General features: G+C 43.7%; 1 protein-coding gene and 1 pseudogene across 2 annotated transcripts in view; both read left to right on the top strand.

Annotated features, from left to right (window-relative positions):
- The window catches only part of Plin2 (perilipin 2), a 43,308-nt gene extending 36,165 nt beyond the window's left edge, over positions 1-7,143 (top strand). The window contains exon 9 of the mRNA XM_011249907.3: positions 6,748-7,143. Within this exon, the coding sequence (XP_011248209.1) occupies positions 6,748-6,875 (128 nt within the window). The 3' untranslated portion in view covers positions 6,876-7,143. The remainder of the gene's footprint in view (positions 1-6,747) is intronic.
- Gm12551 (predicted gene 12551) lies at positions 1,832-7,196 on the top strand (annotated as a pseudogene). Its single transcript, NR_163738.1, has 4 exons — positions 1,832-1,881; positions 2,487-2,541; positions 4,462-4,741; positions 6,566-7,196. The product of NR_163738.1 is annotated as a predicted gene 12551 (transcript).
- Positions 7,197-17,129: the final 9,933 nt, after the last annotated feature.

Below are 17,129 nucleotides of genomic sequence, written 5' to 3'. Positions count from 1 at the left end.
GCTGCCCCCCCTTTCTAGTCTTTCTACAGAAACAAATAACACCCTTCCTCTCCCCCTCCACCCTACCCTTCTTCTTCTCCTTCTTCTCCTTCTTTCTCCTTCTTTCTCCTCCTCCTCCTCCTCCTCCTCCTCCTCCTCCTCCTCCTCCTCCTCCTTTTTCTTCTTCTTCTTCTTTTCCATGAGACAAGGTCATTCACTGTGTAGCTTTGGCAGGAATTCAAACTCTTTAAGTAGACCAGACTGGCTTTGAACTCACAGAAATCCATCTTCCTCTGTCTCCCAAGTGTTGCGATTAAAGGCATGTATGATCATGCTTGTCCTTGCCCTTTTTTTTACATTTTTATTTATTTACATTTTTTGTTTTTGTTTTTGTTTGCTTTTTTAAAATTTCAGTGGTGCTGGTGGTAGCCAGTGTGCATGGAGAGTTTGAACAGTCAGAAGAACACTGTGGGCATCATTTCTTTCTCCTCTCACCAAGAGGGTTCTGGGAAATCTAACTCCAATCATTAGGTTTGGCAACAAGCCCTTCTAGCTTCTGAACACCTAACCCCACCTCTTTAATGAGTATCTTGCTGTGTAGTCCAGGTTGCCTGGAACTTACTAGGAGTCCTGAACTCCTGGCAATCCTCTTTCTCAGGTTCCCCAGTGCTGTGATGCCAGGTGTGTGCCATCTCACCCAGTGCTCTCTACCCTTACTTTGTGGGTGTGTGCTTGTGTGTGTGCTAAGCATGCTTAGGAATGTGCAGGTGCACGTACACACAGGTGTATGTCTGTGTGTGTGTGTGAGGGGCCAGTGAAGGAGATAGGATGTCCTTCGCTGTCACTTCCCACGGTGGCATGGGCAGGGCAGCCAGGTGATATTTAACAGTCGCCTGGGCTGCCTTGTTCTGTGGTGATCTGGACCGTGCAGACTTGCGCTTCCTACAGCTCTCCTGTTTGGTAGGTCCTGCGCCAGATCTGGCCTCCCAGGCTGCTGTTGCTCTGCCTACATTGGGCTGGGAACTGCAGCAAAAGATCGGTGGGGGAGGAGGGGGGAGGGAGCAGCCCTGGGCTGGTTGGGAAAGCTCTTGCTTTTGTTCTAGAAGTTTCTTTTCAGTTTGCAGTAGAGCAACTTGCATTTGTCCGGTCGAGGCTTTATTTAAATGGAAACACCTCACAGAAGAACTTATAAGGTGCATAGTGAGAATTGTCTGGGTTTTCTTTAGTGTCCCACTAGGCAGCACTGGCTGCCCGCAGGCTCTCTATGGTCCAAGCTGGGCTGAAACTCTTGCTCCTCCTCTGCCTCAGCCCCACCTCACCCTTGGAAAACGGAAGGAGATATTTTATGGGCTGCTCCTTGGTATAGATACTGCTCGAAGCTTCTGCTTTCTGGACAGTTCTTCCTAAGGAACTGAGACTTTGGGTTGGAGGCTGAGCTGTGTCTTAGACAGGTTCTGATGCTGGGCAGAAGGCAGTTTCATGTGGCTGTGGGTCACTGGGGATGGGAGATTTTACAGTTCCCTGTTTTATGATCTTCACCGTCGCACTGCTTCAGAAGGACCACACTAGGCCAAACAATTCCACATGAAGTTTATAGGAAGAGAGAGGGGCAAGGTGACGGCGGGGAAGAGAAGGAGGGGAATGGAGAGGGGGAGAGAAATGGGGTGGGGTGGGGTCTTTCTTATATATGGATGATGATGTAATCACAGGTAAAGGTGAGAGGTGAGCCAAGTGGGTTCTGGGAATATGGTGGCTGTTGACTTGACAATAGGTTTGCGGGTCCCACCTATGTGATGTCACAAGTATCAGAGGTTCTGATACCAACACAGTATAGCTACTCTTTCTTGAGCTCAGTCAGCATTAAGGCAGCCACTGCTGGTTTCAATCTTGTTCACAAGAATGGTAAACACCCTCAAGTATCAGTTTGATAGTCCTGATGCTGAGAGCCCGGCATGGTGGCCTGTGCCGAATCCCAACACTAGCGAAGTTGAGTTAAGAGGGTCAGCCTGGGTTTTAGACAGGCAGAGACTAAGTGAATCAAAGGCCACCTTTGACCCTAGCACTTGGGTGGCAAAGACAGGCAGGTTTTATGAGTTTGCAGCCTGAATTCCAGGCTAGCCAGGACTGTTACAAAGAGAAATCCTGTCTCAGAAAGCCTACAAAAATAAATCCATTAACTAATCAAGGGCAGGCGTTTGGGGAAGGTAAGATGTCTTCTGTTTAAATGGAATTTTCTGCCTTTTGGGTTAGCATTTTTGAGAACAGGCATTTATTTCAGAGGCATTTCTAGTGTCCCATTTGAGAGACAGGACATACACCAATGACTACACTTTCCTACTAAAAGTGTGTAAACAGCTCCGGAGCCTCCAGTCAGGTTGTTGGCCCTGAAGAGGGCTCTGAATTAGAGGGTGGGAAACTGAAACTGTCTATGCTGCAATTGTGCGCCTGCCTAGGTTGGGACAGGAATTGGTCCTCAATGTTTTGAAATCAGTTTCTTTTCTCTCCAGGCATCTCTTTTCTCCAGGAGGAAAAATGGCAGCAGCAGCAGTGGATCCACACCAGGTATGAATTTTTTTTTTTTTTAATTTTTTTGAGACAGGGTTTCTCTGTATAGCCCTGGCTGTCCTGGAACTCACTCTGTAGACCAGGCTGGCCTCGAATTCAGAAATCCACCTACCTGCCTCTGCCTCCCGAGTGCGAGTGCTGGGATTAAAGGTGTGTGCCACCACTGCCTGGCTAACAGGTATGATTTTTAAGTACTCGTTTCTTGGTCCTTTACTTTCTCGTGTTTTAAGTCATAACTATCCACTCCTCCTTGTTTGCAGAGTGTGGTGATGAGAGTGGTCAACCTGCCCTTCTGGTTAATAAGAATGCAGCATTGCACAGAAGGATATCAGTTAAGGGGACATTGGGTTGTGCCTTTCCCCATTTAAATAGGCAAGTTTACTGAATATCCTTTAGAACTTTTTCTGTGACTCTAAAATTTTCATTGATGTTGCTTGAGGAATTATTTTCCATTTGGGGTATTTAAACGTTCATGCATGACTTGAATCCCAGGGTTCTAGGTAGAGACAAGCTGTTCTCTGTGAGTTCAAGGCCAGTCTGCTCTATACAGTAAGACCCTTTTTCAAAAAAAAATTGTTTTGATGAGGTATTTATAATATCCAGCATAGCTTATATACAATGAACTTGTATCTCATTCCTTGCCTAGCGTTTACAAGGCCGAGTTTGATCTGCAACACCACAACAGAAATAGTCACCTTAGGTGTATCAAACTAGCTAAAAATTAGGTTGGGGTATTAAACTAAAAACCTCATGAATTGAGATTGCATTAAGAAGTGATTTTGAGGTGTTTGTTGCTAGAGTTCCTTGTGGCTGTGTGCCACCCTCCCCTGGATCTCTTGCTGTCTTCTCTCCTTCCCTATGATTCTTCTCATTACTCTAGACAAACCTATGTGCCAGGCTCTAGAGGGCCAAGTTCAACTTGGTCTGCAGTTTCCTTTCTGGAATGAAGTGACTTCTGCATGAGGAATCTAAAGTTACATAACCTCACCTCTAGGTAGTAAGTTTCTGCTTTTTGTTGTTGTTGTTTTTTTCCCTTTGTTTTTTGTTTGTTTTGTTTTAGTTTTTTGTTTTTGAGTGACAGGGTTTCTTAGTCTAGGCTGCACTTGAATTCCATTTGCAGTTAAAGGTGACCTTGAGCTTCTGGTCCTCTTGCCTCCACCTCCCAATCCTAGTGTTATAGGCTTGTAGGCTCCCATGCCCACTTTCTATGGTGCCATCCTCAAACCCTGTGTTTCGTGTTAAATGCTCTACTAACTGAGCTCCGTTCCCAGCCTCTCCCCCTTTTCTGTGGCTCTTTCTCCCTCTCCTTTTGCCTACAGGCAGATGTACCATTGTAAAGGCTCACTAGATCAGTCTTGGGCAGGAAGCTGTTGGTTGAACCCAGGGCTTTTGTTTTACTTTGGTTTGAGTCGTGGTTTCCTTGTTAGCAGAACTGGAACTGCAGCCTGACTTAGCCTCTTGAGTGATGGGATTAGAGACATGAACCACCCACCCAGTAGTTTTGAAAAATACTATATGTGATAGGCAATGGTGACACACACCTCTAATCCTAGCCTTAGGGAGGCAGAGCAGGTGGATCTCTGTGAGTTCCAGGTCAGCAAGGGCAGTATGTCCTGAGATCCTGTCTCAAATAAGAACAACAAAGTCAAAACAACTTGTCTCAACAAATTGATAAATCTCATGCTTGTTTATTTCATTTATACGTCTAACAGTCCATAGGGAGTGGCTGGTAGGACAGAGCAACCTGATGGAGACACTCAGCCTCATTAAGTCTTAATGCTATGTATGCCCAAGACTGAGAGTGAAAGAGCATGCTCAGTCCATGTTGAATATTTAGGTATGCAGTCTTTGTAAAACCATGAGTGTGCATTTGCCCATAGTTCTCATAAGCTGGCTTGTCTGTTTCTTTGCTTACAGATTGTTGCCAATGCCAGAGGTGCCATAACTGGGGCGAAGGATGGGGTGACGACTACCATGGCTGGAGCCAAGGATTCTGTAGCCAGCACAGTCTCAGGGGTGGTGGATAAGACCAAAGAAGCAGTTACTGGCAGCGTGGAAAGGACCAAGTCTGTGGTTAATGGCAGCATCAATACAGTTTTAGGAATGGTGCGGCTTGTGAACAGTCGAATAGATAATGCAATCACCAAGTTGGAGCTGCTGGTAGACCAGTACTTCCCTCTCACTCAGAAGGAGCTGGGTAATTGATTCTTTATGCTTAACTTTGAGTCCTTAAAAAAAAGTTTATTCATTTATTTAAAGACAGGTCTCACTAGGTATCTCTGGCTGGCCTGTTACTTGAAAAGTAGAGTAGGCTGGCCTGAAACTCACAGAGATCCATCTGTTTCTTCTTCCTCAAGGGTAAGTGTGTACCACCATGCCCAACCAAAAGCTACCATTAACCTTCAATCAATCAGTCCACCAGTCAATCAATCAATCAATCAATCAAACATATTGCATTTTATCTGTGTGTGGTATGCATACATGCCATGCTGTACATGGTAGAGTCAAAGGACAAGGTTCAGGAGCTGGTTCTGTCCTTCCTGCACGTGTGGCTTAGTCACTATTCAATGGCTGTGACATCACCATGACCAAGGTCACTTAAAAAGAAAACCTTTTGTTGGACTTATGGAGCAAAAGCATGTCAGCGGGGACATCTGAGAGCTGTCCGCAAGCTAGAGATGGAGAGAGCACACTGGGAATGCCACCCAAAACTGAACTGCCAAAGCCTTGCCCCTTGACAGACCTGATCCATCATGGCCACGCCTCCTAATTCTTCCCATACAGTTCCAGCAATTGAGGTCCAAAGATTCAACCAAAAGCCCCTGAGGGACATTCTCACTCAGACAATTACAGTGTGGGGGCTGGGGTCATCAGGCTTAGTGGCAGGTGCCTCTGCCCACTTAGCTGTATTGCTGGCTTTTTTTTTTTTTAAGGATCTTACATAACTCAGGGTAGTCTTCAACTCACTATGTTGCTGAGGATAACTTTGCTTCTTGTGTCCCTACCTCCTGAGCACCACACTCTTTCTCCTTTATTTATTTATTTTTTACTGAGACAGGGCCTTATATAGCCTAAGTTGACCTCAGACTCACTAGGTACAAGATGCTAGCTTTGAACTCCTGATCTTCTTATCTCTATCTCCTAAGTGCTGGAATTACAGGTTTGTACATAGTAAGTTCTGGACCATCCAGGGTTTTATAGTGAACACATCTTTTTATTTATTTATTTATTTATTTATTTATTTATTTATTTATGTTTTAAAAAGCAGGGTATTGAGGCTTATGCCTGTAATTCCAGCACTAGCAGAACAGACCAGGTGGAGAATCAAGAATTTAAAGCAAGGGACTAGAGAGATGGCTCAGTGGAAGAACTTGGGTTCCATTCTCAGGAAACACAAGGGTACTTAGAACTGTCTGGAACAATAGTTCCACTACATGTGCATGTGATGCACAGATGTGCATGCATGAAAAACAGTCATACAGACAGAATAAAAATATGTAAATCTTTAAAAATAGTTCTAAGGGATAGAGAGATGGCTCAGAGGTTAAGAATACAGGCTGCTTCTTACAGAGGTCCTGAGTTCAATTCCCAGCAACCACATGGTGGCTCACAACCATCTATAATGAGGTCTGTGTCCTCTTCTGGCGTGCATGCATATTTCCAGGCAGAACACTTATACCTAATAAGTAAATCTTTAAAAAATAGTTTTAAATGCTTCAAACCATTTTTGATTGTATAGCAAATTTGAGACCAGCCATAGTGGTACTTAATTACCATTACTGCTTGTCCTATGTGCCAGGGTCCATGTTGCTAAGAAATGTATGCAGGTGGCAAGAAGCACATTAAATGTGTGTGTGTGTGTGTGTGTGCGCGCGTGTGTGTGCTTCAGGGTGATCAACCCAACAGTGGGTGTGAACAGTCTTAGGGCATGAAGACATCTGTCTTGGGACTCAGACTGTGGAATCCTGAACAAAGGACCACCTTTGCTTATTTTCTCTTTCTCTTTTTCTTCTATTGTCAGAGACGGAAACAAAAAAGGCAGAAGGACCTGCTAAGGTTCAGAAGCTGAGATACTGTGAGCGTCTGGAGTCCCTGGCCGCCAAGCTCTTCTTGAGGGCCTATCACCAGGCTCTCAGCAGGGTTAAAGAGGTCACACAGGTCAGGAGACCATTACTCAGCCGCAGAAAATGAAGGAATCCTTAGATGAAGTTATGGATTACTTTGTTAACAACACGCCTCTCAACTGGCTGGTAGGTCCCTTTTATCCTCAGTCTACCGAGGTGGACAAGGCCAGCCTGAAGGTCCAGCAGTCTGAGGTCAAAGCTCAGTAAACCCCTCCTTGTCCCCAGTGCATGATGTTGCTGGACAGGTGACCCCTTTTGCTGTATTGAAGTTAACCTTGTAGATGGCTTTAGCTTAGATAAGCAGCTTCTTAGAACCAAAGGCCTCATTATGGTCACTCACAGCTCAGTTATGGTCTTGCCCCAGCTGGCCCTGGCACAGGAGTTCTCTTACAGGTGAGTGGCCTGTGTTAGTCTTGTGAGGACCTCGAGGAACCTAAAAGCTCAGATGCACTTACAGTCTTGTCTGTGGCCTTTGTATTGTTATTGGCTGTAAACATCTGTCTGGACCGAATAAAGATTCATTCACGTGGCCTCTGCTCCTGTGTGGTCTGAGCAGGCTTCATCTCTGTTTCTCTCAAGGCGTGTGCTTGGGCAGCTTGAGGTGAGGTTTTCCCTTCCTGTGAAGAAATACCAACCTTTGGACCCAATAACATTCATAACCGGGTAGAGCACGTTTATGTAGTTACGTGTGCTTTGTGTGTTGCTTTTATTGACCTGCGTGATCTGCATGACATCATTAAGCACATACATGAGCTCCAGTTGACCTGCTGGGGAGTTCAGCAGGGTAGTAGCATGAGAAGACAAAGTCCAGTGGAAGACTTCAAACACATTCACAGCTAATATGAGGCAGAACACATTGTTGTTGCTACTCAGAGGGTGATAGGAGAAGATCGCTTGAACCCAGGAATTACTGAGCAGCCTGGGAAACAGTGAAGCCCCACACGAGGAGTAAAGGGCTCAGCAAAAGGGCTCAGCAGGTAAGGGTGCTTGCTGCCAAGCCTGGTGACTTGGGTTCAAGACCTACTCACACGATAGAGGGAGAGAACTGACTCTGAATGTGTTTCTCTGAGTTGCTGATGCACAATTGGGCACACACACACACACACAGACACAGACACACATACATAGAGGCCAGGGATGGTGGCACACACTTATAATCCCTTAGGCACTCAGAAGGCAGAGTCAGGTGGATCTCTGGTCTACATATTGAGTTCTAAGTCAGACAGGGCTACATAGAGATCATGTGTCAAAAACAAAACACAATAAAAACCGGCGACTGGAGAGATGGCTCCAGGGTTAAAAGCACTAGTTGGGTTTAACTGACAGCACACACATGGCAGCCCCCTACTGTAACTTCAGGCCTAAGGGGATCCAACATACATGGTGTAAGGCACACATGGAGACAGAATACACATTCACAAAAAATATAATAAAATTTAAAAGTAGAACTAATGTAAAACAGGACACTATCTGAAAAAGCCAGAAAACAGTATGTGTGTTATGTGCATGTCTGATACCTATAAAGATCATAAGAGGACATTGGGTCCCCTGGAACTGGATTTATAATTATGAGCCAACACCTGGGTGCCGGGAATCAAACCGGGTCCATCAAGGGGAGCCAGTACTCTCAACAGCTGGACCTTCTCTCCATCCACCTCTGTCTCCAGGGGTTTTAGAACCAGTAGAAATGTCTGTTCACAGCTGGCTGCTTTGCTGAAAAGGAATCATGGACAGGAAGTGATGCAACGGGGTAGTTTGAATCACTTTCCTGAAAGACAGCAGATTTCTGGGTGGGGGGGTGGGGGAGCAAGAGCCCAACTGAAAATTAAGTCCCAAGTGAGATTGCTCAGTGCGCTTTGCCTGGATAATTGGCTGTGCGCTTTCTGAGTGAGAAAACTGCAGTCACTGGTGAGGTGGGTGCCCATAGGAAAGCAGAAATAAGTCTAAGGAACCTGCCAATGTTCGTCAAGCTTCTAGTCCCTTTAAGGAGGACCTGTACTTTAGGATACGAGAGTCTCTTTATCACAAAGCTGCAGCCTTTTCAAAGTTCCAAAAATGCAAACGAGCTCTAGGGCTGTAGTTCAGTAGGTAGAGTGCTTTCCTGGCATGCATTAAACCCTGGGTTCAATCCCTAACACCTCAGAAGCTCTGTGTGAACACTCCTGGGATCTAGCATTTTGAAGGTGCTGGCGGGAAGATCAGAAGGTCAAGGTTACCTGTGGCTATATAGTGAGTCCAGAGACAGCCAGAACTACATGAAACTCTATCTCCAAAACAAAACAAAACAAAACAAAACAAAACAAAACAAAACAAAACACAAGACACCCAATTTCAGGGGCTCCAGAAGTCTCACTGGTTAAGGACACTGATTGTTCTTGCAGAGGACCTTCTGGGTTCCATACTTAGCACCTGCATGAAGGCTCACAGGTGCTTATAGCCCGGTCCCAGGGAATGCTATGCCCTCTTCTAGCGACTGTGGTCATTGTACGCACATGGTACACATATGCACAATCAAGCAAAATACTCCTATGCATAAAGTAAAAAAAGATATTTTAAAAATAGAATGTTTTAAAAAAGAAAGCAAATTCTAGAGCCACAGGCTCTGTCTATTATGCTAAGTGAGCAGGGCTGCCCTTCACGAAACTCTAAGAAGGTTATCTCAGCCCTAGCTGATGACTTTCCATGAAAACAAGAAAGAGTAGCCAGATGATGGCGGGACACTTCTTTAATCCCAGCACTTGGGAGGCAGAGGCAGGCAGATCTCTGGGTTCAAGGCTAGTCTAGTCAGCAGAGTGTGTTCTCAGAACACTCAGGGCTGAACAGAGAAATCCTGTCTTGAAACAAACAGACATATAAATACAAAAACCTAAACAAAAACACACACAAACAAACAAAAAACCCTCAATTGCCAAAACCAAACACACATAGACACACCCAAAACAAGGGTGAACATTTAACTTCACCTGTGTCCTGCGGAGGCTGGGACAGTAACAGATTTCCTGGTTTCAGGAAAGGTACAGTATTCATGGGTCTCTGCTTCTTCATTTTATTTCTTAGTTCAATTCTGTAATTATCCTTCCATTCTGCGCCTCAAAAGTATGTGGGGAGTTTATTTCAATTGATGGAAATATTTGTATTTGAGGGTATAAAAATGTTAATAGTAGGCATATGGGTGCCATTATGGGTGTGGAGCAGAAGACAATTTGTGGGAATCCATTTTCTCCTAAACAAGTGGTTTCCCCCCTCAAACTCAGTTCGTCAGGCTTGGCAGCAAGTGCCTGGACTCTCTGAGCCATCTCACTGGCTCCTTGTTTTTTGCTTTTGAGATGGTGACTTACATGCAATAAGTACATACATGCTTTTTCTTGTGGAGACTGGTCTTGCTACACAGCTCTGGCTGCCTTCAGTCTCCTGAGGACTGAGATTATAGGCATGCGTCACAATGCTGCCTACTCAATTCTGAAAGTCTCCTCTTGTGTTTCTCCATTACAAGAGTTTCAGTGCTAATTAAATAGATTATGAAGAGGAGACAGGTTTGACATTTCTTCCTTAGCAACAGAATACAGACTAGAGGTGTGTATGGCGGCTTCTTCTTCTGCCTTTAGTTCCTGCACTTGAGAAGCAGAGGCAGACAGATCTCTGAGTTCGAGGTCAGCCTGGTCTACAAAGTGAGTTCTAGGATAGGCAGCCAAGGATACACAAAACAACAATAAAGCCAGACAACAATGCACTTCAGTTTTAGATGAAGCCCCTGCTGCCTGTCATGACCTGTGAACACTGGTCGTGGTTTTTCCTGTCTGTGTCTTTGTTTAGAGAACTTATACAAACATGCTTCTCATTGTCTTTTAGATGTTTGGTGTCTTCAAATCTTGCAGCTTCACGGTGTTATAAACAGATAGAAAATTAGTTTTAATGGATTTCCTAACATGGTTTCTTACTTACTATGGTAGGTTAGTAAATTATAACTGTGTGAACTCTGGTATAGTCTTGCCTGTCAGCAAGTCAGCCAATCGGTTAGTCAGCCAGCCAGACAGCCAGCAAACAAACAAAGAAACAAACAAACTCAAAAGATTATGAGGTGCTGTCCATTAGTCTTCTTAGTTTTCTCATTTATTAAAGATCAATGAAGCTCGATTGGTGGATATGAAATATTAAGGATAAGAGTGTCTTTAAAAAAAGTATTTTAGGTGGGCGTGGAGGCGCATACCTTTATCCCAGCACTTGGGAGGCAGAGGCAGGCGGATTTCTGAGTTTGAGGCCAGTCTGCAGGACAGCCAAGGCTACACAGAGAAACCTGTCTTGAAAAAAAAAAAAAAAAAAGGTCTGGAGAGATGGCTCAGCGATTAAGAGCACTGACTGTAGGCTGGCGAGATGGCTCAGTGGGTAAGAGCACTGACTGCTCTTCCAAAGATCCTGAGTTCAAATCCCAGCAACCACATGATGGCTCACAACCATCCGTAATGAGATCTGATGCTCTCTTCTTGGTGTGTCTGAAGACAGCTACAGTGTACTTACATATAATAAATAAATAAATCTTAAAAAAAAAAAAAAAGAGCACTGACTGCTCTTCCAGAGTTCAAATCCCAGCAATCACATTGTGGCTCACAACCATCTGTAATGAGATCTGATGCCCTCTTCTGGTGCATCTGAAGTACAGCTACAGTGTACTTAGATATGATAATAAATAAATCTGAAAAAAAAAAAAAAGTATTTTGGATGGGTGTGGGGCATATGCCTTTGATCCCAGCATTTCCTCAACTGAAGCTCCTTTCTCTGTGATAACTATAGCTTGTGTCAAGTTGACACAAAACTAGCCAGTACAGGGGGGAAGAAAAGGTCTACCAGCTCCTAGAAGTTAAAGGTGAGAAAAGTGTTGGACTGTGTTAATTGACATTTGACAGAAGGATGGCAAGCTCACATGGCTTGTGTGTAAATATCAATGATGTCATTTTTGATAGATGTCGATGAGGAAATGGTTACCATTTAAGTTATGTTTTTGTTTTTGTTTGCTGTATACGTAGGAGTTGAGTTGCTGAGTCATGTGGCAGCAGTTTATTGATTGGAGGAATGCCAGATTTTTCCAGCGTGGTTTCCCCATTCCACTCACATTCCATTCATGTATGAAAATCCTTCCTCAGTACTTTTAACAGACTTTCAATTCTAGCTAAGTATAGAATTATAACATTATAAAAGTAGATATTGAGGCTGAAGAGATGGCTCAGAGTTTAAAAGCACTGACTGCTCTTCCAGAAGTCCTGAGTTCAATTCCCAGCAACTACATGGTGACTCACAACCATCTGTAATGGGATCTGATGCCCTCTTCTGGTGTGTCTGAAGTTACCTACAGTGTACTCATATACTATACATAAATGAATGAATGAATGAATGAATAAGAGAAGAATAGATATTGAGACCTGGGAGTAGAGCTCAGTTTGGGGAGTGCCTACCTAGCAGGGAGTCAAGCCCTGGGTTCCATCTGTAGTGCTACATAGATCAGGCATGGTGACTCACACTCGTAATCCTAGCCCTTAGGAGGTAGAAGCAAGAGGATCAAAAACTCAAGATCATCTGTGGGTACAAAGCAAGTTCAAGTGCAGCCTAGGACATGTGGGAATATGTGAAAGAAGAAGAAAGGAAAAGCAGACATTGAGTAGTATGAATCCAATACTTCCTTTTTCATTTTCAACTCTCCATAGAAGATGAGCATTGTGGTGCCTGCTTGTAGTCCTGGTACTTATGAGTTGGTGGATTAGGATTTCAAGGTCAGCATGGGCAACATGGAACCTTATCTAAAAACAAAACACAGAACTCTATTCAGATTAAAACCTGGGAAAAACTCAGCTGAGACAGCAGCTGTATCAGCCCAACTCCCTTATGAACAATGGCCCAAGTGAGCTTTAGCATGGATAACACTACTATATCTGTTACTGGGCCTAAGACCACCTTGTCTGTCATTGTCCTCCCCTGTACCTCCTGCTCCAGGAAATACCAGCTGGGGAGCTTGGTAAAAGATTCCTGGTTCCATTTTTTTTTTTTTTTTTTGAGACAAAGTTTCATTATGTAGGTTAGGCTGTCCTGGAACTCTCTTTGTAGACCAGGCTGGTTTCAAATCCACCTGCCTCTGACTCCAAGAGCTGGAGGAATGGTCTTAACTTTTTTTTTTTTAAGATTTATTTGTTTATTTATTTATTTTAAGTATGAGTACACTACAGATGCTGTCTTCAGACACACCAGAAGAGGGTGTTAGATCCCATTATAGATGGTTGTGAGCCATCATGTCGTTGCTGGAAACTAAACTCAGGACCTCTGGAAGAACAGTTGGTGCTCTTAACCACTGAGCCACCTCTCCAGCTCCCAATGTTCTTAACTTTTAAAGCTCATTCTTATGTGCTTCTAATGCAGGTGATCCAATGACCACATCTTGAGAAACAAAGGAAATAGGAAGTATATATATATATATATGTATATGTATATATATATATATATATATATATACCTATTCATATGTATATATATACAGTTCCCATTCTAGCACTCTAACTCTCTGGCAGGAGAAAACTACAGCTGGCTTTCTTGTTTGGCAACTAGAAAATTCCTGTTTTTATCATTGGTGTTATAGCTTCATGTTCTATGTTATATTTAGTAAAAATAAATATTCTGTGCCAGGCATGGTGACTCATGCCTGCAACTCAAAGATTTGTAAGGCTGAGGCACGAGAACCTGCCACAAGATTGAGGCTATTCTGGGCTATGGAGTCACAAAAAAACCACATGTACACAAATATTATGTTATGACATAGATTTAGTAAAAGGGAAAAATATAAAGGAATGGGTATTAATGCAAATGGTTTGGTAGATGTTAAAATATACGTTCACTGACAATAGCTCAGGGAAGAAGCTAAGCAAGTGTATCTTTGAGCCTACAACAGGCTACCATGAGAGTTGGCTTTTCTGCTGATGCTCTGAATCAATTTCTGTAACACTGCTGAGCTCTGTGATTCTCAGGTTGAAAAAACCTTTGCAAAGTGAACTCTGCTGAAGAGCTACAATGCAAAATACTGTATCAAGGGAAACGTAAGGGATACATTAGTGAGAACTGTACCTCAGATGCACAGATCTCTCAGCTCCTGGGTTCTTAGGGAAAAGTCCAGTGAAGGACACAAATAGAAGAGGGCCTGGTGATTAAGTGAAGACTTTCCTGGTTTCCATGCTCCTCATTTCCCCTACATTGTTAGGGAATAAAATACAGCAAGCACCACATTTACCGTGCTGGGGATGGGGAGATGGCTGAGTTGGTAAAGTGCCTGCTTCCCAAGTGGTCAAGTGCCTGCTGAATTTGGACCACTGGCTCCCATATTTAAACCTGGAGCTGGGGTGTAGTCTGAAACCCAGTGTTGGTGGGGGTGGATAGAACTACAGAATAGGCAGAACTTGGGGCTCATGGCCAGCCAGCCTAGTGGAGTCAAGGCCATCTAAGCTCAGTGGGAGATTGCCTCAAAATCATCCTTTGGGGGCTGGAGAGGTGGCTCAGCGGTTAAGAGCACTGACTGCTCTTCCAGAGGTCCTGAGTTCAAATCCCAGCAACCACATGGTGGCTGACAACCATCCGTAATGAGATCTGACTTCGTCTTCTGAAGTGTCAGAAGACAGCTACAGTGTACTTACAACAAACAAACAAATAAATAAATAAATCTTTTTCTTCTCCTTTTTTTTAATTAGGTATTTTCTTCATTTAAATTTCCAGTGCTATCCCAAAAGTCCCCCATACCCTTCCCCCCCCCACTTCCCTACCCACCCACTCCCACTTCTTGGCCCTGGCGTTCCCCTGTACTGAGGCATATAAAGTTTGCACGACCAATGGGCCTCCTTTCCACTGATGGCTGGTAGGCCATCTTCTGATACATATGCAGCTAGAGACACGAGCTCTGGGGGGTACTGGGTAGTTCATATTGTTGTTCAACCTATAGGGTTGCAGATCCCTTTAGCTCCTTGGGTATTTTCTCTAGCTCCTCCATTGGGGGCCCTGCGATCCATCCAATAGCTGACTGTGAGCATTCACTTCTGTGTTTGCTAGGTCCCAGCATATCCTCACAAGAAATAGTTATATCAGAGTCCTTTCAGCAAAATCTTGCTAGTGTGTGCAATGGTGTCAGCGTTTGGAAGCTGATTATGGGATGGATCCCCGGATATGGCAGTCTCTAGATGGTCCATCCTTTCGTCTCAGTTCCAAACTTTGTCTCTGTAACTCCTTCCATGGGTGTTTTGTTCCCCAGTCTAAGAAGGGGCAAAGTGTCCACACTTTGGTCTTTGTTCTTCTTGAGTTTCATGTGTTTAGCAAATTGTATCTTATATCTTGGGTATCCTAAGTTTCTGGGCTAATATCCACTTATCAGTGAGTACATATTGTGTGAGTTCTTTTGTGATTGGGTTACCTCACTCAGGATGATGCCCTCCAGGTTCATCCATTTGCCTAGGAATTTCATAAATCCATTCTTTTTAATAGCAGAGTAGTACTCCACTGTGTAAATGTACCACATTTTCTGTATCCATTCCTCTGTTGAGGGGCATCTGGGTTCTTTCCAGCTTCTGGCTATTATAAATAAGGTTGCTATTAACATAGTGGAGCATGTGTCCTTCTTACTGGTTGGAACATCTTCTGGATATATGCCCAGGAGAGGTATTGCGGGATCCTCCGGTAGTACTATGTCCAATTTTCTGAGGAACCACCAGACTGATTTCCAGAGTGGTTGTACAAGCTTGCAATCCCACCAACAATGGAGGAGTGTTCCTCTTTCTCCACATCCTAGCCAGCATCTGCTGTCACCTGAATTTTTGATCCTAGCCATTCTGACTGGTGTGTGGTGGAATCTCAGGGTTGTTTTGATTTACATTTCCCTGATGATTAAGGATGTTGAACATTTTTTCAGGTGCTTCTCTGCCATTCGGTATTCCTCAGGTGAGAATTCTTTGTTTAGCTCTGAGCCCCATTTTTAATGGGGTTATTTGATTTTTTAGAGTCCATCTTCTTGAGTTCTTTATATATATATTGGATCAAATAAATAAATCTTAAAAAAAAAACAACACTCTCTTCCTGGTGATGACTGCGGTCAAAAGAACAGGCAGTTAGGACGTGAACGTCAGATCCAAAGCAGCTCCTCACGCCTCCACCCTTGAGTGCTGAGAACATAGACAGTGCCGCCACCACACGGAAACCTCCCTTTCCCAGTTCACCGCTAGAGCAGACTCTGTAAAATACTTTCTTGTGTGCCAGGGGCTCAACTCTCATCCCAGCACTCTGGACGCAGAAGCAGACAGATCTCTGTAAGTTCAGTCCAGCCTTGCTACTACATAGTGGGACACTCTCAAAAACTAGAGAGAGAGAGAGAGAGAGAGAGAGAGAGAGAGAGAGAGAGAGAGAGAGAGAGAGAGAGAAAGAGAGAGAGAGAGAGAGAGCATTTTGAGTTATTATTCTTCTTTTTAAATAATAATGTTTTAATTTTGTAGGACTTGTCTAGGAACTGAAATAGCAATTTCTTTTCTAATTTTGATATACAACCCTCAGGAGGCAGAGGCCAAGACAATGGTAAGCTTAAAGCCAGATTGGGCTAAGTAACCCTGCCTCAAACAAAACTTTAAAATAGTCATCTCAAGGGGCCAGGGGTGTAGCTCATTGGTAAGCTTGTGGTTAGCGAGTTCAAAGGCCCTGGGTTCCACCTTCAACACACAGGGAGGTAAAAAGGGAGCTGTGAAATACAGTAGTGTAGACTGGATGGCTCCAGCCAAAAAGAAAATATTAGGGGAAAGCAAATGTTCTAACAGCCAAATCAACTAACAGCAACAACAACAAAAACTACCCTCAAATAAAAGGGCAGAAATGAAGAAATGGATCAAGGAGCTACTGTTTTACCCTGTGCCATAAACAGACAAGATATTTTACGTGACTGAGAAAAGTCTCTGTAGTGAATGATGGTGATAGTTGGACGACATTGTGAACATATTTAGTGTTGCTGAGTTACATATCAAAATCATGGCTTGAATGAGGCATATATGTGGCTCCCATCTGTAATCTCAGCATGTAGGAAGTGGAGCTAGAATATCAGGAGTTCAAGATGAGCCTCAGTTACACAGCAAGTTCAAAGCCAGATTAAGATCTGGAAAACTAAAAAGTAAGCCCAGCTTGAGTTACACTGAATCATGACAGACAGACAGACAGACAGACAGACAGACAGACAGACAGAGATACTTAGCAAAATCCTGTCTCAGAATGATCAAAATAACATATTTTATTGAAAACATAATATGTAAACACATACTAAATGTTTGCCTGTGTTTTCTCCCTGTGGCTTTAGTAAACGTTCATCTCCTCCTGTTTGGCTGCTTGATCTCAGTAGTAAATGACATGACCCTTTGTAAGAGATCCTGTTCTGCACACTGTGTCATTTCATACAATTCCTTAATGTTT

The sequence above is a fragment of the Mus musculus genome, chromosome 4 (genome assembly GCF_000001635.26).
Source record: "Mus musculus strain C57BL/6J chromosome 4, GRCm38.p6 C57BL/6J".
Classification (NCBI taxonomy): domain Eukaryota; kingdom Metazoa; phylum Chordata; class Mammalia; order Rodentia; family Muridae; genus Mus; species Mus musculus.
The sequence above is the reverse complement of the archived record's forward strand: the minus strand, read 5'-3'. Positions and strand labels throughout refer to the sequence as shown.